Genomic DNA, 26,539 nt, shown 5'->3' on the forward strand with positions numbered 1-26,539 from the left:
TGTGATGATGCGTGGGTTTCCCCCGATAAAAAAACTGATAATTTCTAAAATGTTATTGGCATTATATCCTTTCCCGCCAGAGGTTAGGGTGCGTTGGGAAACACCCCCTAGGGGGGATAAAGCGCTCACACGCTTGTAAGGGCTCTACCTTCGCCTGAGATGGCCGCCCTTAAGGATCCTGCTGATAGAAAGCAGGAGGGTATCCTAAAAGGTATTTACACACATACTGGTGTTATACTGCGACCAGCAATCGCCTCAGCCTGGATGTGCAGTGCTGGGTTGGCGTGGTCGGATTCCCTGACTGAAAATATTGATACCCTAGATAGGGACAGTATATTATTGCCTATAGAGCATTTAAAAGATGCATTTCTATATATGTGTGATGCACAGCGGGATATTTGCCGACTGGCATCAAGTCTAAGCGCGTTGTCCATTTCTACCAGTAGAGGGTTATGGACACGTCAGTGGTCAGGTGATGCGTATTCCAAACGGCATTTGGAAGTATTGCTTTATTAAGGGAGGAGTTATTTGGGGTCGGTCTTTCAGACCTGGTGGCCACGGCAACAGCTGGGAATTCCACGTTTGTACCCCAGGTCGCCTCTCAACATGAGAAGACGCCGTATTATCAGGCGCAGTCTTTTCGTGGACAAGCGGGCAAAAGGTTCCTCATTTCTGCCCCGTGACAGAGGGAGAGGAAAAAGGCTGCAGAAATCAGCCAGTTCTCAGGAACAGAAACCCTCTCCCGCCTCTGCCAAGCCCTCAGTATACGCTGGGGCTTTACAAGCAGAATCAGGCACGGTGGGGGGCCCGTCTCAATGAATTTCAGCGCGCAGTGGGCTCACTCGCAAGTAGACCCCTGGATCCTTCAGGTGATATCTCAGGGGTACAAATTTTAATTCGAGACGTCTCCCCCTCGCCGTTTCCTAAAGTCGGCTTTACCGATGTCTCCTTCTGACAGGGAGACCGTTTTGGAAGCCATTCACAAGCTGTATTCCCAGCAGGTGATAATCAAGATACCCCTCCTGCAACAGGGAACGGGGTATTATTCCACACTGTTGTGGTACCGAAGCCGGACGGCTCGGTGAGACCGATTCTAAATCTAAAATCTTTGAACACTTACGTACAGAGGTTCAAATTCAAGATTGAGTCACTCAGAGCAGTGATTGCGAACCTGGAAGAAGGGGACTACATGATGTCTCGGGACATCAAGGATGCTTACCTTCATGTCAAAATTTACCCTTCTCACCAAGGGTATCTCAGGTTTATGGTACAGAACTGTCACTATCAGTTCAGACGCTGCCGTATGGATGGTACACGGCACCCCGGGTCTTTACCAAGGTAATGGCCGAAATGATGATATTCCTTCGAAGGAAGTGAATTTTAGTTATCCCTTCCTTGGACAATTCCCTGATAAGGGTAAGATCCAGGGAACAGTTGGAGGTCGGTGTAGCACTATCTCAGGTAGTGTTGCGGCAGCACGATTGGATTCTCAATATTCCAAAATCGCACCTGGTTCCGACGACGTGTCTTCTGTTCCTAGGGATGATCCTGGACACAGTCCAGAAAAAGGTGTTTCTCCCGGAGGAGAAAGCCAGGGAGTTATCCGAGCTAGTCAGGAACCTCCTAAAACCGAGCCAAGTCTCAGTGCATCAATGCACAAGGGTTCTGGGTAAAATGGTGGCTTCCTACGAAGCAATCCCATTCGGCAGATTCCACGCAAGAACTTTCCAGTGGGACCTGCTGGACAAATGGTCCGGATCGCATCTTCAGATGCATCAGCGGATAACCCTGTCACCAAGGACAAGGGTGTCCCTCCTGTGGTGGTTGCAGAGTGCTCATCTTCTAGAGGGCCGCAGATTCGGCATTCAGGACTGGGTCCTGGTGACCACGGATGCCAGCCTGCGAGGCTGGGGAGCAGTCACACAGGGAAGGAATATCCAGGGCTTATGGTCAAGCCTGGAGACATCACTTCACATAAATATCCTGAAGCTAAGGGACATTTACAATGCTCTAAGCTTAGCAAGACCTCTGCTTCAAGGTCAGCCGGTGTTGATCCAGTCGGACAACATCACGGCAGTCACCCACGTAAACAGACAGGGTGGCACAAGAAGCAGGAGGGCAATGGCAGAAGCTGCAAGGATTCTTCGCTGGGCGGAAAATCATGTGATAGCACTGTCAGCAGTATTCATTCCGGGAGTGGACAACTGGGAAGCAGACTTCCTCAGCACGACCTCCACCCGGGAGAGTGGGGACTTCACCCAGAAGTCTTCCACATGATTAAAAACTCGACAGGTATTGCGCCAGGTCAAGAGACCCTCAGGCAATAGCTGTAGACGCTCTGGTAACACCGTGGGTGTACCAGTCAGTGTATGTGTTCCCTCATCTGCCTCTCATACCCAAGGTACTGAGATTGATAAGATGGAGAGGAGTAAGCACTATATTCGTGGCTCCGGATTGGCCAAGAAGGACTTGGTAACCGGAACTTCAAGAGATGCTCACGGAGGATCCGTGGCCTCTACCTCTAAGAAGGGACCTGCTCCAGCAAGGACCCTGTCTGTTCCAAGACTTACCGCGGCTGCGTTTGACGGCATGGCGGTTGAACGCCGGATCCTGAAGGAAAAAAGGCATTCCGGATGAAGTCATCCCTATCCTGATCAAAGCCAGGAAGGATGTAACCGCAAAAAACATTATCACCGCAATTGGCGAAAATATGTTGCGTGGTGCGAGGCCAGTAAGGCCCGACGGAGGAAATTCAACTGGGTCGATTCCTACATTTCCTGCAAACAGGAGTGTCTATGGGCCTGAAATTGGGGTCCATTAAGGTTCAAATTTCGGCCCTGTCAATTTTCTTCCAAAAAGAACTAGCTTCAGTCCCTGAAGTTCAGACGTTTGTAAAAGGGGTACTGCATATACAGCCTCCTTTTGTGCCTCCAGTGGCACTTTGGGATCTCAATGTAGTTTGGGTTCCAAAAGTCACATTGGTTTGAACCACTTAAATCTGTGGAGTTAAAATATCTCACATGGAAAGTGGTCATGCTGTTGGCCCTGGCCTGGGCCAGGCGCGTGTCAGAATTGGCGGCTTTATCCTGAAAAAGCCCTTATCTGATTTTCCATTCGGACAGGGCGGAATTGAGGACTCGTCCTCAGTTTCTCCCCAAGGTGGTTTCAGCGTCTCACCTGAACCAACCTATTGGTGGTACCTGCGGCTACTAGGGACTTGGAGGCCTCCAAGTTGCTAGACGTTGTCAGTGCCCTGAAAATATAGGTTTCCAGGACGGCTGGAGTCAGGAAATCTGACTCGCTGTTTATCCTGTGTGCACCCAACAAGCTGGGTGCTCCTGCTTCTAAGCAGACTATTGCTCGTTGGATTTGTAGTACAATTCAGCTTGCACATTCTGTGGCAGGCCTGCCACAGCCAAAAATCTGTAAATGCCCACTCCACAAGGAAGGTGGGCTCATCTTGGGCGGCTGCCCGAGGGGTCTCGGCTTTACAACTTTGCCGAGCAGCTACTTGGTCAGGAGCAAATACGTTTGTAAAATTCTACAAAATTGATATCCTGGCTGAGGAGGACCGGGAGTTCTCTCATTTGGTGCTGCAGAGTCATCCGCACTCTCCCGCCCGTTTGGGAGCTTTGGTATAATCCCCATGGTCCTTACGGAGTCCCCAGCATCCACTTAGGACGTTAGAGAAAATAAGAATTTACTTACCGATAATTCTATTTCTCATAGTCCGTAGTGGATGCTGGGCGCCCATCCCAAGTGCGGATTGTCTGCAATACTTGTACATAGTTATTGTTACAAAAATCGGGTTATTATTGTTGTGAGCCATCTTTTCAGAGGCTCCTCTGTTATCATGCTGTTAACTGGGTTCAGATCACATGTTGTACGGTGTGATTGGTGTGGCTGGTATGAGTCTTACCCGGGATTCAAAATCCTTCCTTATTGTGTACGCTCGTCCGGGCACAGTATCCTAACTGAGGCTTGGAGGAGGGTCATAGGGGGAGGAGCCAGTGCACACCAGATAGTCCTAAAGCTTTCTTTAGATGTGCCCAGTCTCCTGCGGAGCCGCTATTCCCCATGGTCCTTACGGAGTCCCCAGCATCCACTACGGACTATGAGAAATAGAATTATCGGTAAGTAAATTCTTATTATAGTGATACGGCGGGTGTAGTGATATAATAGACGGTGTAACATTATATAGTGATACTGCGGGTGTAGTGATATAACAGACGGTGTAACATTATATAGTGATACGGTGGGTGTAGTGATATAACAGACGGTGTAACATTATATAGTTATACGGCGGGTGTAGTGATATAACAGACGGTGTAACATTATATAGTTATACGGCGGGTGTAGTGATATAACAGACGGTGTAACATTATATAGTGATACGGCGGGTGTAGTGATATAATAGACGGTGTAACATTATATAGTGATACTGCGGGTGTAGTGATATAACAGACGGTGTAACATTATATAGTGATGCGGCGGGTGTAGCGGTATAACGGACGGTGTAACATTATATAGTGATGCGGCGGGTGTAGTGATATAACGGACGGTGTAACATTATATAGTGATACTGCGGGTGTAGTGATATAACAGACGGTGTAACATTATATAGTGATGCGGCGGGTGTAGTGATATAACGGACGGTGTAACATTATATAGTGATGCGGCGGGTGTAGTGATATAACGTACGGTGTAACATTATATAGTGATGCGGCGGGTGTAGCGGTATAACGGACGGTGTAACATTATATAGTGATGCGGCGGGTGTAGCGGTATAACGGACGGTGTAACATTATATAGTGATGCGGCGGGTGTAGCGATATAACGGACGGTGTAACATTATATAGTGATACTGCGGGTGTAGTGATATAACAGACGGTGTAACATTATATAGTGATACGGCGGGTGTAGTGATATAACAGACGGTGTAACATTATATAGTGATACGGCGGGTGTAGTAATATAATAGACGGTGTACATTATATAGTGATACGGCGGGTGTAGTGATATAATAGACTGTGTAACATTATATAGTGATACGGTGGGTGTAGTGATATAATAGACGGTGTAACATTATATAGTGATACGGCGGGTGTAGTGATATAATAGACGGTGTAACATATAGTGATACTGCGGGTGTAGTGATATAACAGACGGTGTAACATTATATAGTTATACGGCGGGTGTAGTGATATAACAGACGGTGTAACATTATATAGTGATACTGCGGGTGTAGTGATATAACAGACGGTGTAACATTATATAGTGATACGGCGGGTGTAGTGATATAATAGACGGTGTACATTATATAGTAATACGGCTGGTGTAGTGATATCACAGACGGTGTAACATTATATAGTGATGCGGCGGGTGTAGTGATATAATAGACGGTGTAACATTATATAGTGATTCGGCGGGTGTAGCGGTATAATAGACGGTGTAACATTATATAGTGATACGGCGGGTGTAGTGATATAATAGACGGTGTAACATTATATAGTGATGCGGCGGGTGTAGCGATATAACGGACGGTGTAACATTATATAGTGATACTGCGGGTGTAGTGATATAACAGACGGTGTAACATTATATAGTGATACGGCGGGTGTAGTGATATAACAGACGGTGTACATTATATAGTGATACGGTGGGTGTAGTGATATCACAGACGGTGTAACATTATATAGTGATACTGCGGGTGTAGTTATATAACAGACGGTGTAACATTATATAGTGATACTGCGGGTGTAGTGATATAACGGACGGTGTAACATTATATAGTGATACTGCGGGTGTAGTGATATAACGGACGGTGTAACATTATATAGTGATACGGCTGGTGTAGTGATATCACAGACGGTGTAACATTATATAGTGATACGGCGGGAGTAGTGATATAACAGACGGTGTAACATTATATAGTAATACGGCGGGTGTAGTGATATAATGGACGGTGTAACATTATATAGTGATACGGCGGGTGTAGCGGTATAACGGACGGTGTAACATTATATAGTGATACGGCAGGTGTAGTGATATCACAGATGGTGTAACATTATATAGTGATACGGCGGGTGTAGTGATATAACAGACGGTGTACATTATATAGTGATACGGCGGGTGTAGTGATATAATAGACGGTGTAACATTATATAGTGATACGGCGGGTGTAGTGATATCACAGATGGTGTAACATTATATAGTGATACGGCGGGTGTAGTGATATAACAGACGGTGTAACATTATATAGTGATACGGCGGGTGTAGTGATATAATAGACGGTGTAACATTATATAGTGATACGGCGGGTGTAGTGATATAATAGACGGTGTACATTATATAGTGATACGGCGGGTGTAGTGATATCACAGACGGTGTAACATTATATAGTGATGCGGCGGGTGTAGTGATATAATAGACGGTGTAACATTATATAGTGATTCGGCGGGTGTAGCGGTATAATAGACGGTGTAACATTATATAGTGATACGGCGGGTGTAGTGATATAATAGACGGTGTAACATTATATAGTGATGCGGCGGGTGTAGCGATATAACGGACGGTGTAACATTATATAGTGATACGGCGGGTGTAGTGATATAACACGGTGTACATTATATAGTGATACTGCGGGTGTAGTGATATAACAGACGGTGTAACATTATATAGTGATACTGCGGGTGTAGTGATATAACGGACGGTGTAACATTATATAGTGATACGGCTGGTGTAGTGATATCACAGACGGTGTAACATTATATAGTGATACGGCGGGAGTAGTGATATAACAGACGGTGTAACATTATATAGTAATACGGCGGGTGTAGTGATATAATAGACGGTGTAACATTATATAGTGATACGGCGGGTGTAGCGGTATAACGGACGGTGTAACATTATATAGTGATACCGCAGGTGTAGTGATATCACAGATGGTGTAACATTATATAGTGATACGGCGGGTGTAGTGATATAACAGACGGTGTACATTATATAGTGATACGGCGGGTGTAGTGATATAATAGACGGTGTAACATTATATAGTGATACGGCGGGTGTAGTGATATAATAGACGGTGTACATTATATAGTGATACGGCGGGTGTAGTGATATAATAGACGGTGTACATTATATAGTGATACGGCGGGTGTAGTGATATAATAGACGGTGTACATTATATAGTGATACGGCGGGTGTAGTATATAATAGACGGTGTAACATTATATAGTGATACGGCGGGTGTAGTGATATAATAGACGGTGTACATTATATAGTGATACGGCGGGTGTAGTGATATAATAGACGGTGTAACGTTATATAGTGATACGGCGGGTGTAGTGATATAATAGACGGTGTAACATTATATAGTGATACGGCGGGTGTAGTGATATAATAGACGGTGTAACATTATATAGTGATACGGCTGGTGTAGTGATATCACAGACGGTGTAACATTATATAGTAATACGGCGGGTGTAGTGATATAATAGACGGTGTAACATTATATAGTGATACGGCGGGTGTAGCGGTATAACGGACGGTGTAACATTATATAGTGATACGGCGGGTGTAGTGATATAATAGACGGTGTATATTATATAGTGATACGGCGGGTGTAGTGATATAATAGACGGTGTACATTATATAGTGATACGGCGGGTGTAGTGATATAATAGACGGTGTAACATTGTATAGTGATACAGCGGGTGTAGTGATATAATAGACGGTGTAACATTATATAGTGATACTGCGGGTGTAGTGATATAATAGATGGTGTAACATTATATAGTGATACGGCGGGTGTAGTGATATAATAGACGGTGTAACATTATATAGTGATACGGCGGGTGTAGTGATATAATAGACGGTGTAACATTATATAGTGATACGGCGGGTGTAGTGATATAATAGACGGTGTAACATTATATAGTGATACGGCGGGTGTAGTGATATAATAGACGGTGTAACATTATATAGTGATACGGCGGGTGTAGTGATATAATAGACGGTATACATTATATAGTGATACGGCGGGTGTAGTGATATCACAGACGGTGTAACATTATATAGTGATATAACATTGGGTGTAACATTATATAGTGATACGGCGGGTGTAGTGATATAATAGACGGTGTAACATTATATAGTGATACGGCGGGTGTAGTGATATAACAGACGGTGTACATTATATAGTGATACGGCGGGTGTAGTGATATAATAGACGGTGTAACATTATATAGTGATACGGCGGGTGTAGTGATATAATAGACGGTGTACATTATATAGTGATACGGCGGGTGTAGTGATATAATAGACGGTGTAACATTATATAGTGATACGGCTGGTGTAGTGATATAATAGACGGTGTAACATTATATAGTGATACGGCGGGTGTAGTGATATAATAGACGGTGTACATTATATAGTGATACGGCGGGTGTAGTGATATAATAGACGGTGTAACATTATATAGTGATACGGCGGGTGTAGTGATATAATAGACGGTGTACATTATATAGTGATACGGCGGGTGTAGTGATATAATAGACGGTGTATATTATATAGTGATACGGCGGGTGTAGTGATATAATAGACGGTGTACATTATATAGTGATACGGCGGGTGTAGTGATATAATAGACGGTGTAACATTGTATAGTGATACAGCGGGTGTAGTGATATAATAGACGGTGTAACATTATATAGTGATACTGCGGGTGTAGTGATATAATAGACGGTGTAACATTATATAGTGATACGGCGGGTGTAGTGATATAATAGACGGTGTAACATTATATAGTGATACGGCGGGTGTAGTGATATAATAGACGGTGTAACATTATATAGTGATACGGCGGGTGTAGTGATATAATAGACGGTGTAACATTATATAGTGATACGGCGGGTGTAGTGATATAATAGACGGTGTAACATTATATAGTGATATAACATTGGGTGTAACATTATATAGTGATACGGCGGGTGTAGTGATATAATAGACGGTGTAACATTATATAGTGATACGGCAGGTGTAGTGATATAACAGAGGGTGTAACATTATATAGTGATACGGCGGGTGTAGTGATATAACAGAGGGTGTAACATTATATAGTGATACGGCGGGTGTAGTGATATAATAGACGGTGTAACATTATATAGTGATACGGCGGGTGTAGTGATATAACAGACGGTGTACATTATATAGTGATACGGCGGGTGTAGTGATATAATAGACGGTGTAACATTATATAGTGATACGGCGGGTGTAGTGATATAATAGACGGTGTACATTATATAGTGATACGGCGGGTGTAGTGATATAATAGACGGTGTACATTATATAGTGATACGGCGGGTGTAGTGATATAATAGACGGTGTAACATTATATAGTGATACGGCGGGTGTAGTGATATAACAGACGGTGTACATTATATAGTGATACGGTGGGTGTAGTGATATCACAGACGGTGTAACATTATATAGTGATACTGCGGGTGTAGTGATATAACAGACGGTATAACATTATATAGTGATACTGCGGGTGTAGTGATATAACGGACGGTGTAACATTATATAGTGATACGGCGGGTGTAGTGATATCACAGACGGTGTAACATTATATAGTGATATAACATTGGGTGTAACATTATATAGTGATACGGCGGGTGTAGTGATATAATAGACGGTGTAACATTATATAGTGATACGGCAGGTGTAGTGATATAACAGAGGGTGTAACATTATATAGTGATACGGCGGGTGTAGTGATATAACAGAGGGTGTAACATTATATAGTGATACGGCGGGTGTAGTGATATAATAGACGGTGTAACATTATATAGTGATACGGCGGGTGTAGTGATATAATAGATGGTGTAACATTATATAGTGATACTGCGGGTGTAGTGATATAATAGACGGTGTACATTATATAGTGATACGGCGGGTGTAGTGATATAACAGAGGGTGTAACATTATATAGTGATACGGCGGGTGTAGTGATATAACAGACGGTGTAACATTATATAGTGATACGGCAGGTGTAGTGATATAACAGACGGTGTAACATTATATAGTGATACGGCGGGTGTAGTGATATCACAGACGGTGTAACATTATATAGTGATACGGCGGGTTTAGTGATATCACAGACGGTGTAACATTATATAGTGATACGGCAGGTGTAGTGATATAACAGACGGTGTAACATTATATAGTGATACGGCGGGTGTAGTGATATAATAGACGGTGTAACATTATATAGTGATACTGCGGGTGTAGTGATATAACGGATGGTGTACATTATATAGTGATACGGCGGGTGTAGTGATATCACAGACGGTGTAACATTATATAGTGATACTGCGGGTGTAGTGATATAACAGACGGTGTAACATTATATAGTGATACGGCGGGTGTAGTGATATAATAGACGGTGTAACATTATATAGTGATACTGCGGGTGTAGTGATATAACGGACGGTGTACATTATATAGTGATACGGCGGGTGTAGTGATATCACAGACGGTGTAACATTATATAGTGATACTGCGGGTGTAGTGATATAACAGACGGTGTAACATTATATAGTGATACTGCGGGTGTAGTGATATAATAGACGGTGTAACATTATATAGTGATATCACAGACGGTGTAACATTATATAGTGATACTGCGGGCGTAGTGATATAATAGACGGTGTACATTATATAGTGATACGGCGGGTGTAGTGATATAACAGAGGGTGTAACATTATATAGTGATACGGCGGGTGTAGTGATATCACAGACGGTGTAACATTATATAGTGATACGGCGGGTGTAGTGATATAACAGAGGGTGTAACATTATATAGTGATACGGCGGGTGTAGTGATATAACAGACGGTGTAACATTATATAGTGATACGGCGGGTGTAGTGATATAATAGACGTTGTAACATTATATAGTGATACGGCGGGTGTAGTGATATCACAGACGGTGTAACATTATATAGTGATATGGCGGGTGTAGTGATATAATAGACGGTGTAACATTATATAGTGATACGGCGGGTGTAGTGATATAATAGACGGTGTAACATTATATAGTGATATGGCGGGTGTAGTGATATAATAGACGGTGTAACATTATATAGTGATACGGCGGGTGTAGTGATATCACAGACGGTGTAACATTATATAGTGATACGGCTGGAGTATAAAGTGTTGCCTGTCGTTACTCCACATACAGACATCGGCTATACACTGGTTGTAGGAGAGGTGTTGGTGCAGCTGCTGCAGCGCCTCTTTGCAGGTGTCTTGATCCTCCTGACCACTCATGTAGCAGTGCTGGGTAACCATAGAGAGAGAGAGAAGATGAGGACTATGCCCCCACAGCCAGGGAGCAAATGCAGCGTACAGTAATCTGAGCCCCTACATAACCTCACACAACGCTAGCTCATCCAGGCGATGCCTTCCCCGTACATGGTGCCACTGACCTTCTGTAACACTCACATGTGGGGGTGGGTCCGGTGGCAGCGGTCGGGTACACTGGTGGGGGTGGGTCCGGTGACAGCGACCGGTACACTGGTGGGGGTGGGTCCGGTGACAGCGACCGGTACACTGGTGGGGGTGGGTCTGGTGACAGCGGTCGGGTACACTGGTGGGGGTGGGTCCGTTGGCAGCGGTCGGGTACGCTGGTGGGGTGTGTGGCAGCGGTCGGGTACACTGGTGGGGGTGGGTCCGGTGACAGCGACCCGTACACTGGTGGGGTGGGTCCGGTGGCAGCGGCCGGGTACACTGGTGGTGGTGGGTCCGGTGACAGCGACCGGTACACTGGTGGGGGTGGGTCTGGTGACAGCGACCGGTACACTGGTGGGAGTGGGTCCGGTGACAGCGACCGGTACACTGGTGGGGGTGGGTCCGTTGACAGCGACCGGTACACTGGTGGGGGTGGGTCCGTTGGCAGCGGTCGGGTACACTGGTGGCGGTGGGTCCGTTGGCAGCGGTCGGGTACACTGGTGGGGGTGGGTCCGGTGACAGCGACCGGTACACTGGTGGGGGTGGGTCCAGTGACAGCGACCGGTACACTGGTGGGGGTGGGTCCGGTGGCAGCGGTCGGGTGCACTGGTGGGGGTGGGTCCGTTGGCAGCGGTCGGGTACACTGGTGGGGTGTGTGGCAGCGGTCGGGTACACTGGTGGGGGTGGGTCCGGTGACAGCGACCGGTACACTGGTGGGGTGGGTCCGGTGGCAGCGGCCGGGTACACTGGTGGGGGTGGGTCCGGTGACAGCGACCGGTACACTGGTGGGGGTTGGTCTGGTGACAGCGGTCGGGTACACTGGTGGGGGTGGGTCTGGTGACAGCGACCGGTACACTGGTGGGAGTGGGTCCGGTGACAGCGACCGGTACACTGGTGGGGGTGGGTCTGGTGACAGCGACCGGTACACTGGTGGGGGTGGGTCCGTTGACAGCGACCGGTACACTGGTGGGGGTGGGTCTGGTGACAGCGGTTGAGTACACTGGTGGGGGTGGGTCCGTTGGCAGCGGTCGGGTACACTGGTGGGGGTGGGTCCGTTGGCAGCGGTCGGGTACACTGGTGGGGGTGGGTCCGGTGACCGCGATCGGTACACTGGTGGGGGTGGGTCCAGTGACAGCGACCGGTACACTGGTGGGGGTGGGTCCGGTGGCAGCGGTCGGGTGCACTGGTGGGGGTGGGTCCGGTGACAGCGTCCGGTACACTGGTGGGGGTGGGTCCGGTGGCAGCGACCGGTACACTGGTGGGGGTGGGTCCGTTGGCAGCGACCGGTACACTGGTGGGGGTGGGGTGTGTGGCAACGGTCGGGTACACTGGTGGGGGTGGGGTGTGTGGCAGCGGTCGGGTACACTGGTGGGGGTGGGTACGGTAGCAGCGGTCGGGTACACTGGTGGGGGTGGGTCCGGTGGCAGCGACCGGCACACTGGTGGGGTGTGTGGCAGTGGTCAGGTGCACTTGTGGGGTGGGGTGTGTGGCAGTGGTCAGGTACACTGGTGGGGGTGGGTCTGGTGGAAGCGACCGGTACACTGGTGGGGGTGGGTCCTGTGACAGCGACCGGTACACTGGTGGGGGTGGGGTGTGTGGCAGCGGTCGGGTACACTGGTGGGGGTGGGATGGGTGGCAGCGGTCGGGACACTGGTGGGGGTGGGGGGTGTAGCAGCGGTCGGGTACACTGGTGGGGGTGGGATGTGTGGCAGCGGTCGGGTACACTGGTGGGGGTGGGGGGTGTAGCAGCGGTCGGGTACACTGGTGTTGGGGGTGTGGGGGTGGCAGCGGTCGGTTACACTGGTGGGGGTGGGGGGTGTAGCAGCGGTCGGGTACACTGGTGGGGGTGGGTCCGGTGGCAGCTATCGGGAACACTGGTTGAGGTGGGTCCGGTGGCAGCGATCGGGTACACTGGTGGGGGTGGGGGGGTGGCAGCGGTCGGGTACACTGGTGGGGGTGGGGGGGGTGGCAGCGGTCGGGTACACTGGTGGGGGTGGGGGGTGTGGCAGCGGTCGGGTACACTGGTGGGGGTGGGGGTGTGGCAGCGGTCGGGTACACTGGTGGGGGTGGGGGGGGTGGCAGCGGTCGGGTACACTGGTGGGGGTGGGGGGGGTGGCAGCGGTCGGGTACACTGGTGGGGGTGGGATGTGTGGCAGCGGTCGGGTACACTGGTGGGGGTGGGGGGTGTAGCAGCGGTCGGGTACACTGGTGGGGGTGGGATGGGTGGCAGCGGTCGGGACACTGGTGGGGGGTGTAGCAGCGGTCGGGTACACTGGTGGGGGTGGGATGTGTGGCAGCGGTCGGGTACACTGGTGGGGGTGGGGGGTGTAGCAGCGGTCGGGTACACTGGTGTTGGGGGTGTGGGGGTGGCAGCGGTCGGGTACACTGGTGTTGGGGGTGTGGGGGTGGCAGCGGTCGGTTACACTGGTGGGGGTGGGGGGTGTAGCAGCGGTCGGGTACACTGGTGGGGGTGGGTCCGGTGGCAGCTATCGGGAACACTGGTTGAGGTGGGTCCGGTGGCAGCGATCGGGTACACTGGTGGGGGTGGGGGGGTGGCAGCGGTCGGGTACACTGGTGGGGGTGGGGGGGGTGGCAGCGGTCGGGTACACTGGTGGGGGTGGGGGGTGTGGCAGCGGTCGGGTACACTGGTGGGGGTGGGGGTGTAGCAGCGGTCGGGTACACTGGTGGGGGTGGGGGGGGTGGCAGCGGTCGGGTACACTGGTGGGGGTGGGGGGGGTGGCAGCGGTCGGGTACACTGGTGGGGGTGGGATGTGTGGCAGCGGTCGGGTACACTGGTGGGGGTGGGGGGTGTAGCAGCGGTCGGGTACACTGGTGGGGGAGGTGGCAGCGGTTGGGTACACTGGTGGGGGTGGGGGGTGTAGCAGCGGTCGGGTACACTGGTGGGGGTGGGTCTGGTGGCAGCTATCGGGAACACTGGTGGATGTTTGTCCGGTGGCAGCGGTCAGGTACACTGGTGGGGGTGGGGGGTGTAGCAGCGGTCGGGTACACTGGTGGGGGTGGGGGGGTGGCAGCGGTCGGGTACACTGGTGGGGGTGGGGGGTGTAGCAGCGGTCGGGTACACTGGTGGGGGTGGGGGTGTGTGGCAGCTATCGGGAACATTGGTGGGGGTGGGGGGTGTAGCAGCGGTCGGGTACACTGGGGAAGGTGGGGGGGTGGCAACAGTCTGGTACACTGGTGGGGGTGGGGGGTGTAGCAGCGGTCGGATACACTGGTGGGAGTGGGGGGGTGGCAGCGGTCGGGTACACTGGTGGGGGTGGGGGGTGTAGCAGCGGTCGGGTACACTGGTGGGGGCGGGGTGTGTGGCAGCTATCGGGAACATTGGTGGGGGTGGGGGGTGTAGCAGCGGTCGGGTACACTGGTGGGGGTGGGTCCGGTGGCAGCTATCGGGAACACTGGTGGAGGTGGGTCCGGTGGCAGCGGACGGGTACACTGGTGAGGGTGGGGGGGGGGGGGGTTGCAGCGGTTGGGTACACTGGTGAGGGTGGGGGGGGGGGGGTGGCAGCGGTTGGGTACACTGGTGGGGGGGGTGGCAGCGGTTGGGTACACTGGTGGGGGTGGCAGCGGTCGGGTACACTGGTGGAGGTGGGTGCGGTGGCAGCGGTCGGGTACATTGGTGGGGGGGGGGTGGCAGCGGTCGGGTACACTGGTGGGGGTGGGTCCGGTGGCAGCGGTCGGGTACACTGGTGGTGGGGGGGTGGCAGTGGTCGGGTACACTGGTGGTGGGGGGGGGTGGCAGCGGTTGGGTACACTGGTGGGGGTGGGGGGGGGGGGGTGGCAGCGGCTGGGTACACTGGGGGGGGTGGCAGCGGTTGGGTACACTGGTGGAGGTGGGTCCGGTGGCAGCAGTCGGGTACATTGGTGGGGGGGGGGGGGTGGCAGCGGTCGGGTACACTGGTGGGGGTGGGTCCGGTGGCAGCGGTCGGGTACACTGGTGGTGGGGGGGGGGTGGCAGTGGTCGGGTACACTGGTGGAGGTGGGTCCGGTGGCAGCGGTCGGGTACACTGGTGGGGGTGGGGGGTGTGGCAGCGGTCGGGTACATTGGTGGGGGGGGGGGGTGGCAGCGGTCGGGTACACTGGTGGGGGGGGCAGCGGTCGGGTGCACTGGTGGGGGTGGGGTGACAGCGACCGGTACACTGGTGGGGGTGGGTCGGACAGTTGATACGATTTATATTAGAAATGACAATATATCCCGTGCTCTCCATGTAACCCCTCACTGTGACTCTCCCACAGGACATCCGGAATACTGTGGGGAACATCCCTATGGAGTGGTACAAAGATTTCCCTCACATCGGCTATGACCTGGATGGGAAGAAGATCTTTAAGCCCCTGAGGAACAAGGACCAGCTGGAGGAATTTCTGGACAAAATGGAGAATCCGGATTACTGGTGAGCTCAACCACCCCACCTTACCCGGTGACCTGCCCCACTGTGACGGCCCTCGTACCCTCCGCCCCCTGTCACGTACTGGCTCCCGACGCTGTGTCAGTAACGTTCTCCCCACCCTCAGGCGGACCGTACATGACAAGAAGACCGGCCAGGACATAAAGCTGACGGATGACCAGGTGGATCTCGTTGAGCGACTGCAACGAGGACAGTTTGGAGACGTGAACTTTGACCCTTACCAGGTACGTACTAGGGTGTGTATACCTGGGGGTAACAGAGGGGCTGAGTGGTAATGTCTCCTAGTCTGCAGGTAAGTGCTCCCCATATAATAATAGCGGTCACATCCTGCAGGTTATAGCAATCTCAGTTCAGGGTATGAATCTCCCGGTCCGCGGCCTCCTCACATTCATCTCATCTCTTCCGTTTCTTTCAGCCGTCGGTGGATTTCTTCACCCATGAGACCATGATCCACCCGGTGACTAATCGACCAGCTGACAAACGGAGCTTCATCCCGTCCCTTGTCGAGAAGGAGAAGGTGACTGGCGCCTGGCGTCTTCTGCTGCAGTCTGTGTGCCGAGGCCGTCTCTGGGTACCTCGCTGACTCTCGCTCTCCATTGTCTTCCATCCTCAGGTTTCTAAGTTGGTTCACGCGATAAAGATGGGCTGGATTCGTCCCCGTAAGCCTCGAGAGGATGCCCCCAGTTACTATGATCTGTGGGCTCAGGAAGACCCTAATGCCATCCTGGGGAGGCACAAAATGCACGTTCCTGCCCCCAAACTCCCCCTTCCTGGGCACGAGCAGTCGTACAACCCCCCTCCGGAATACCTGCAGAGCGAGGAGGAGGTCAGTCCTGCAGCAGCTTTGCTCCTGGGTGCACGTGTGCGGTATACCCTGGCTGCGCGTGCTGCGTTACTCCCCTCTCTCCTGTCTCCCGCTGTAGAGATTGGCCTGGGAGCAGCTGGATCCTGAGGACAGAAAGTTACCCTTCCTGCCCAAGCAATATGGCTGCCTGCGCGCAGTTCCCGCGTATTCTCGCTTCATACATGAACGATTTGAGCGCTGTCTGGACCTTTACCTGTGTCCTCGGCAGAGGAAGATGAGGGTAGGTGGACACAGACTGGCACTGCCAGGCCTGCAGCGTGACCTGTAATAATGTCCTTCCTCTCATCACCAGGTAAATGTGGATCCTGAGGACCTGATCCCCAAACTGCCCAAACCCCGAAACCTGCAGCCGTTCCCGACCACACAGTCTATGGTAGGTTTCCTGCCCGCGGCCTGGTGCTCAGCGCTGTGCCGACTCCACACATCCGTCCTCCAGCGGCACTGCGCTATCTGCCCCTGTACCACTGTATGGTGCCTCCTCCCCTTATCTGTACCGCTGTATGGTGCCTCCTCCCCTTATCTATACCGCTGTATGGTGCCTCCTCCCCTTATCTATACCGCTGTATGGTGCCTCCTCCCCTTATCTATACCGCTGTATGGTGCCTCCTCCCCTTATCTATACTGCTGTATGGTGCCTCCTCCCCTTATCTATACCGCTGTATGGTGCCTCCTCCCCTTATCTATACCACTGTATGGTGCCTCCTCCCCTTATCTATACTGCTGTATGGTGCCTCCTCCCCTTACCTATACTGCTGTATGGTGCCTCCTCCCCTTACCTATACTGCTGTATGGTGCCTCCTCCCCTCATTTATACCGCTGTATGGTGCCTCCTCCCCTTATCTATACTGCTGTATGGTGCCTCCTCCCCTTATCTATACCACTGTATGGTGCCTCCTCCCCTTATCTATACCGCTGTATGGTGCCTCCTCCCCTTATCTATACTGCTGTATGGTGCCTCCTCCCCTTATCTATACCGCTGTATGGTGCCTCCTCCCCTTATCTATACCACTGTATGGTGCCTCCTCCCCTTATCTATACTGCTGTATGGTGCCTCCTCCCCTTACCTATACTGCTGTATGGTGCCTCCTCCCCTTACCTATACTGCTGTATGGTGCCTCCTCCCCTCATTTATACCGCTGTATGGTGCCTCCTCCCCTTATCTATACTGCTGTATGGTGCCTCCTCCCCTTATCTATACCACTGTATGGTGCCTCCTCCCCTTATCTATACTGCTGTGTGGTGCCTCCTCCCCTTATCTATACCGCTGTATGGTGCCTCCTCCCCTTATCTATACCGCTGTGTGGTGCCTCCTCCCCTTATCTATACTGCTGTATGGTGCCTCCTCCCCTTATCTATACCGCTGTATGGTGCCTCATCCCCTTATCTATACTGCTGTATGCTGCCTCCTCCCCTTATCTATACCGCTGTATGGTGCCTTCTCCCCTTATCTATACCGCTGTATGGTGCCTCCTCCCCTCATCTATACTGCTGTATGGTGCCGCCTCCCCTTATCTATACCGCTGTATGGCGCCTCCTCCCCTTATCTATACCGCTGTATGGTGCCTCCTCCCCTTATCTATACTGCTGTATGGTGCCTCCTCCCCTTATCTATACCGCTGTATGGTGCCTCCTCCCCTTATCTATACCACTGTATGGTGCCTCCTCCCCTTATCTATACTGCTGTATGGTGCCTCCTCCCCTTACCTATACTGCTGTATGGTGCCTCCTCCCCTTACCTATACTGCTGTATGGTGCCTCCTCCCCTCATTTATACCGCTGTATGGTGCCTCATCCCCTTATCTATACCGCTGTATGGTGCCTCCTCCCCTTATCTATACTGCTGTATGGTGCCTCCTCCCCTTATCTATACCACTGTATGGTGCCTCCTCCCCTTATCTATACCACTGTATGGTGCCTCCTCCCCTTATCTATACCACTGTATGGTGCCTCCTCCCCTTATCTATACCGCTGTATGGTGCCTCCTCCCCTTATCTATACCGCTGTATGGTGCCTCCTCCCCTTATCTATACCGCTGTATGGTGCCTCCTCCCCTTATCTATACTGCTGTATGGTGCCTCCTCCCCTTATCTATACTGCTGTATGGTGCCTCCTCCCCTTATCTATACTGCTGTATGGTGCCTCCTCCCCTTATCTATACCGCTGTATGGTGCCTCCTCCCCTTATCTATACTGCTGTGTGGTGCCTCCTCCCCTTATCTATACCGCTGTATGGTGCCTCCTCCCCTTATCTATACCGCTGTGTGGTGCCTCCTCCCCTTATCTATACTGCTGTGTGGTGCCTCCTCCCCTTATCTATACCGCTGTATGGTGCCTCCTCCCCTTATCTATACCGCTGTGTGGTGCCTCCTCCCCTTATCTATACTGCTGTATGGTGCCTCCTCCCCTTATCTATACCGCTGTATGGTGCCTCCTCCCCTTATCTATACCGCTGTATGGTGCCTCCTCCCCTTATCTATACCTCTGTATGGCGCCTCCTCCCCTTATCTATACCGCTGTATGGTGCCTCCTCCCCTTATCTATACCGCTGTATGGTGCCTCCTCCCCTTATCTATACCGCTGTATGGTGCCTCCTCCCCTTATCTATACCGCTGTATGGTGCCTCCTCCCCTTATCTATACTGCTGTATGGTGCCTCCTCCCCTTATCTATACCGCTGTATGGTGCCTTCTCCCCTTATCTATACCGCTGTATGGTGCCTTCTCCCCTTATCTATACCGCTGTATGGTGCCTCCTCCCCTCATCTATACTGCTGTATGGTGCCGCCTCCCCTTATCTATACCGCTGTATGGTGCCTCCTCCCCTTATCTATACCGCTGTATGGTGCCTCCTCCCCTTATCTATACTGCTGTATGGTGCCTCCTCCCCTTATCTATACCGCTGTATGGTGCCTCCTCCCCTTATCTATACTGCTGTATGGTGCCTCCTCCCCTTATCTATACCGCTGTATGGTGCCTCCTCCCCTTATCTATACCACTGTATGGTGCCTCCTCCCCTTATCTATACTGCTGTATGGTGCCTCCTCCCCTTATCTATACTGCTGTATGGTGCCTCCTCCCCTTATCTATACTGCTGTATGGTGCCTCCTCCCCTTATCTATACCACTGTATGGTGCCTCCCCCCTTATCTATGGTGCCTCGCGCAGTGTCTCCTCCCCTTATGTATGATGCTGTATGGTGCCTCACACTGTGCTTTCTCCGTATATGTAAACTGCTATCATGCCTCGTGCTGTGCCTCCTCCGTATATCTATACTGCTGTATGATGCACCACACTGTACCTCCTCCCCCTATCTATAGCGCACTCTTAATGCCTCGCACTGTACCTCCTCCCCTTATCTATAATGCATTGTAATGCCTCGCGCTGTCCCACCTTCCTCTATCTATACCGCTGTATGGTGCCTCACGCAGTCCCTCCTCCCTCTATCCCACTGTATGGTGCCTCACGCATGCCCCCCTCCCCTTAACTATACCGCTGTATGGTGCCTCCTCCCCTATCTATGCCGCTGTATGATGCCTTACGCAGTGCCATTTTCCTCTTATCTATGCCGCTGCTTGGTGCCTTGTGCAGTGCCTCCTTCCTCTATACCGCTGTTTGGTGCCTTGTGCAGTGCCTCCTTTCTCTATACCGCTGTATGCTGCCTTGCGCAGTGCCTCCTCCCTCTGTATTGCTGTATGGTACCTTGCGCATTGCCTCCTCCCTCTATCCCACTGTATGGTGCCTCGTGCAGTGCCTCCTCCCCTATCTATGCTGCTGTTTGATGCCTCACGCAGTGCCTCCTCCACTTATTTACACCACTGGTGCCTCATGCAGTTCCTCCTCCCTCGAGTCTAGATGTACCACCTCCTCTTATCTATACTCCTGTATAGTGCCTCGCGCAGTGCCTCCTCCCCTTATCTACACTACTGTATGGTACCACCCCCTTTATCTATACCACTGTTTGGTGCCTCCTTCCCTTATCTGTACTGCTGTGTGGTGCCTCGTGCAGTGACTACTCCCCTTATCTTTACTACTGTATTATGCCTCACACAGTGCCTCCTCCCCTTAACTATACCACTGTATGGTGCCTCCTCCCCTATCTATACCGCTGTATGGTGCCTCCTCTCCTTATCTATACTGCTGTATGGTGCCGCCTCCTCCCCTTATCTTTACTGCTGTATGGTGCCTCCTCCCCTTATCTATACTGCTGTATGGTGCCTCCTACCCTTATCTATACTGCTGTATGGTGCCTCCTCTCCTTATCTATACTGCTGTATGATGCCTTGTGCAGTGCCTCCTTCCTCTATACAGCTGTATGGTGCCTTGCGCATTGCCTCCTCCCTCTATCCCACTGTATTATGCCTCGTGCAGTGCCTCCTACCCTTATCTATACCACTGTGAGGTGCCTCGTGCAGTGCCTCCTCCCCTTATCTGTACTACTGTATTATGCCTCACGCAGTGCCTCCTCCCCTTATCTGTACTACTGTATTATGCCTTGCGCAGTACCTCTCCCTTTACTTATACCGCTGTATGGTGCCTCACACTGTGCCTCCTCCCCTTATCTGTACTGCGGTCTCATGCCTCGCGCTGTGCCTTCTTCCCTTATCTAAACCGCTGTATGATGCTTCATGCTGTGCCTCCTCCCTGTATCTAAACTGATGTTTGATGCCTCGCGCAGTGCCTCCTCCTTTTATCTGTATCGCTGGATGACTTATACAGTGCCTCCTCCCCTTATCTTTATCGTTTATGATGCCTTGCGCTGTGCCTCCTCCCCTGATCTAAACCGCTGTATGATGTCTAGTGCAGTGTACAGCTGTATGATGCCTCGCACAGTGCCTCCTCCCCTTATCTGTACTGCTGTATGATGCCTTGCGTTGTGCCTCCTCCATATATCTATACTGCTTTATGATGCCTCACACTGTACCTCCTTCCTATATCTATCCTGCTGTACGATGCACCACGCTGTACCTCCTCTCCTTATATATAACGCACTCTAATGCCTCGTGCTGTTCCTCCTCCCCATTTATACACCCCTCTGATGCCTCACACTGTGCCTCCTAAAAGGTATCTCACAGATCCTGGTTTCTCCTGCAGGTGTTTCGTGGACACACGGACCTTGTGCGCTGTATCAGCGTCTCGCCCAGCGGACAGTGGATCGTCTCAGGTAACAGCCCCAAATAATTTCTTGTTTAAAGGGGAAAAGCATCTTGTGTACAAGTGAACCTCATTGTGGCTGCGGTATGGCGGTGCCAGGGTTGCGGTGTGGCTATAGCGTGGCTTCGGTATGACAGTGCCGTGGCTGCAGTATGGCGGTGCCGGGGTTGCGGTGTGGCTATGGTGTAGCTTCGGTATGACAGTGGCGTGGCTGCGGTATGACGGTGCCGGGGTTGCGGTGTGGCTATGGCGTGGCTTCGGTGTGACAGTGGGGTGGCTGCGGTATGGCGGTGCCGGGGTTGCGGTGTGGCTATGGCGTGGTTGCGGTATGACAGTGCCGTGGCTGCGTTATGGCGGTGCCGGGGTTGCGGCGTGGCTTCGGTATGACAGTGCCGTGGCTGCGGTATGGCGGTTGCGGGGTGGCTATGGCGTGGCTTCGGTATGACAGTGCCGTGGCTGCGGTGTGGCTATGGCGTGGTTGCGGTATGACAGTGCCGTGGCTGCGGTATGGCGGTACCGGGGTTGCGGCGTGGCTTTGGCGTGGCTTCGGTATGACAGTGCCATGGCTGCGGTTGCGGGGTGGCTATGGAGTGGCTTCGGTATGACAGTGCCGTGGCTGCGGTATGGCGGTGCCGGGGTTGTGGTGTGGCTATGGCGTGGCTGCGGTATGGCGGTGCCGGGGTTGCGGTGTGGCTATGGCGTGGTTGCGGTATGACAGTGCCGGGGTTGTGGTGTGGCTATGGCGTGGCTGCGGTATGGCGGTGCCGGGGTTGCGTTGTGGCTATGGCGTGGCTGCGGTATGGCGGTGCCGGGGTTGCGTTGTGGCTATGCCGTGGCTGCGGTATGGCGGTGCCGGGGTTGCGTTTTGGCTATGACGTGACACTCTCTCTCCCGCCAGGGTCTGATGACTGTACGGTGAGGTTCTGGGAAGTCTGTTCCGGTCGCTGTATGAAATCGCTGTCTCTGGACGGGGCCATTAAGAGCGTGAGCTGGAACCCGAACCCAGCTCTGGTCCTGGTGGCCGCGTGCGTGTGAGTAATCTGCCGCTGTGACAGTGATCTGGCCTCCCCGTGTTCCTGTCACGCTATGTACACGATCATGTATGACCACTTACACGGATTGTCACCCGCAGGGAGCGCTCAGTCATCATATTTAACCCAGGACTTGGAGACCGTCATCTATGCAGCACCACCGATCAGCATGTGGCGGCGTACCAGGCTCCGGAGGAGGAGAGGAAGCAGCCGGTGACCTGGCAGGCCGCAGAGGGAGCAGAGTACGACCAGGGGCAGCGGCTCCGCATACAACACGAAAAGGTAAGTGTCCGTATTCTGCCCCCTGCCAGTGCCTACTTACCTCTTCACCCTCCCCTACCCCCACTACTCTGTACCAACACCCGCTTCACTCCACCTGCATCGCCCCCACTACTCTGTACCAACACCCGCTTCACTCCACCTGCATCCCCCCCACTACTCTGTACCAACACCTACTTCACTCCACCTGTGTCCCCCGACTACTGTGTACCAACACCCGCTTCACTCCACCTGCATCCCCCCCACTACTCTGTACCAACACCAGCTTCACTCCACCTACACCCCCCACTACTCTGTACCAACACCCGCTTCACTCCACCTGTGTCCCCCGACTACTCTGTACCAACACCCGCTTCACTCCACCTGCATCCCCCACTACTGTGTACCAACACCCGCTTCACTCCACCTGCATCCCCCCCACTACTCTGTACCAACACCCGCTTCACTCCACTTGCATCCCCCCCACTACTCTGTACCAACACCTGCTTCACTCCACCTACACCCCCGACTACTCTGTACCAACACCCGCTTCACTCCACCTGCATCCCCCCCACTACTCTGTACCAACACCTGCTTCACTCCACCTTACACCCCCCACTACTCTGTACCAACACCTGCTTCACTCCACCTACACCCCCGACTACTCTGTACCAACACCCGCTTCACTCCACCTGCATCCCCCCCACTACTCTGTACCAACACCTGCTTCACTCCACCTGCATCCCCCACTACTCTGTACCAACACCTGCTTCACTCCACCTGCATCCCCCACTACTCTGTACCAACACCCGCTTCACTCCACCTGCACCCCCCACTACTCTGTACCAACACCCGCTTCACTCCACCTGCATCCCCCCCACTACTCTGTACCAACACCCGCTTCACTCCACCTACACCCCCGACTACTGTGTACCAACACCCGCTTCACTCCACCTACACCCCCCACTACTCTGTACCAACACCCGTTTCACTCCACCTGCACCCCCCACTACTCTGTACCAACACCCGCTTCACTCCACCTGCATCCCCCCCACTACTCTGTACCAACACCCGCTTCACTCCACCTACACCCCCGACTACTGTGTACCAACACCCGCTTCACTCCACCTGTGTCCCCCCCACTACTCTGTACCAACACCCGCTTCACTCCACCTGCACCCCCCACTACTCTGTACCAACACCCGCTTCACTCCACCTGCATCCCCCCCACTACTCTGTACCAACACCCGCTTCACTCCACCTGTGTCCCCCCCACTACTCTGTACCAACACCCGCTTCACTCCACCTGCACCCCCCACTACTCTGTACCAACACCCGCTTCACTCCACCTGCACCCCCCACTACTCTGTACCAACACCCGCTTCACTCCACCTGCATCCCCCCCACTACTCTGTACCAACACCCGCTTCACTCCACCTGCATCCCCCCCACTACTCTGTACCAACACCCGCTTCACTCCACCTGCATCCCCCCCACTACTCTGTACCAACACCCGCTTCACTCCACCTGCATCCCCCCCACTACTCTGTACCAACACCCGCTTCACTCCACCTGCATCCCCCCCACTACTCTGTGCCAACACCTGCTTCACTTCACCTGCATCCCCCCCCACTACTCTGTACCAACACCTACTTCACTCCACCTGTGTCCCCCGACTACTGTGTACCAACACCCGCTTTACTCCACCTGCAACCCCCCCTCACTACTCTGTACCAACACCCGCTTCACTCCACCTACACCCCCCACTACTCTGTACCAACACCTGCTTCACTCCACCTACACCCCCCACTACTCTAAACCAACACCCGCTTCACTCCACCTACACCCCCCACTACTCTGTACCAACACCTGCTTCACTCCACCTACACCCCCCACTACTCTAAACCAACACCCGCTTCACTCCACCTACACCCCCGACTACTCTCTACCAACACCCGATTCACTCCACCTGCCTCCCCCCCATTACTCTCTACCAACACCCGCTTCACTCCACCTACACCCCCCCACTACACTGTAACAACACCTGCTTCACTCCACCTGCACCCTCCCACTACTCTCTACCATCACCCGCTTCACTCCACCTACACCCCCCACTACTCTCTACCAACACCCGCTTCACTCCACCTGCCTCCCTCCCGCCCCCATTACTCTCTACCAACACCCGCTTCACTCCACCTACACCCCCCCACTACACTGTAACAACACCTGCTTCACTCCACCTGCACCCCCCCCCCCACTACACTGTAACAACACCTGCTTCACTCCACCTGCACCACCCACTACTCTCTACCATCACCCGCTTCATTCCACCTACACCCCCCACTACTCTACCAACACCCGCTTTACTCCACCTGCGCCCCCCACTACTCTCTACCAACACCTGCTTCACTCCACCTTCACCCCCCCCCCCCACTACTCTCTACCATCACCTGCTTCACTCCACCTACACCCCCCACTACACTGTACCAACACCTGCTTCACTCCACCTGCACCCCCCCCCCACTACTCTCTACCAACACCTGCTTCACTCCACCTGCACACACCACACACCCCCACTACTCTCTACCATCACCCGCTTCACTCCACCTGCAACCCCCCCACTACTCTCTACCATCACCTGCTTCACTCCACCTACACCCCCCACTACACTGTACCAACACCTGCTTCACTCCACCTGCACACACCCCCCACTACTCTCTACCAACACCTGCTTCACTCCACCTGCCCCCCCCCACTACTCTCTACCATCATCCGCTTCACTCCACCTACACCCCCACTACTCTCTACCATCACCCGCTTCACTCCATCTGCAATCCCCCCACTACTCTCTACCATCACCCGCTTCACTCCACCTACACCCCCCACTACTCTGTACCAACACCCGCTTCACTCCACCTGCATCTTGCACTACTCTGTACCAACACCCGCTTCACTCCACCTGCATCTTGCACTACTCTGTACCAACACCCGCTTCACTCCACCTGCACCCCCCCCCCCCCCACTACGCTCTACCATCACCCGCTTCACTCCACCTGCAAAATCCCCCCACTACTCTCTACCAACACCCACATCACTCCACCTGCATCCTCCCACTACTCTCTACCATCACCCACATCACTCCACCTGCACCCCCCACTACTCTCTACCATCACCCGCTTCACTCCACCTACACCCCCACTACACTGTACCAACACCTGCTTCACTCCATCTACACCCCCCACTACCAACACCCGCTTCACTCCACCTACATCCCCCACTACACTCTACCAACACTCGCTTCACT

At 52.6% G+C, this 26,539-nt stretch overlaps 1 protein-coding gene across 1 annotated transcript in view; it reads left to right on the forward strand.

Moving 5' to 3' along the window:
* Positions 1 to 26,539, forward strand: part of BOP1 (BOP1 ribosomal biogenesis factor) — a 172,081-nt gene that overhangs the window by 137,954 nt on the left and 7,588 nt on the right. The window contains exons 3-11 of the mRNA XM_063924732.1: positions 15,765 to 15,919; positions 16,041 to 16,158; positions 16,350 to 16,451; positions 16,548 to 16,760; positions 16,858 to 17,019; positions 17,092 to 17,172; positions 21,887 to 21,956; positions 22,845 to 22,977; positions 23,079 to 23,259. Coding sequence (XP_063780802.1) covers positions 15,765 to 15,919; positions 16,041 to 16,158; positions 16,350 to 16,451; positions 16,548 to 16,760; positions 16,858 to 17,019; positions 17,092 to 17,172; positions 21,887 to 21,956; positions 22,845 to 22,977; positions 23,079 to 23,259 — 1,215 coding nt within the window. The remainder of the gene's footprint in view (positions 1 to 15,764; positions 15,920 to 16,040; positions 16,159 to 16,349; positions 16,452 to 16,547; positions 16,761 to 16,857; positions 17,020 to 17,091; positions 17,173 to 21,886; positions 21,957 to 22,844; positions 22,978 to 23,078; positions 23,260 to 26,539) is intronic.

This window comes from Pseudophryne corroboree, chromosome 5 (genome assembly GCF_028390025.1).
Source record: "Pseudophryne corroboree isolate aPseCor3 chromosome 5, aPseCor3.hap2, whole genome shotgun sequence".
Taxonomy (NCBI): Eukaryota; Metazoa; Chordata; class Amphibia; order Anura; family Myobatrachidae; genus Pseudophryne; species Pseudophryne corroboree.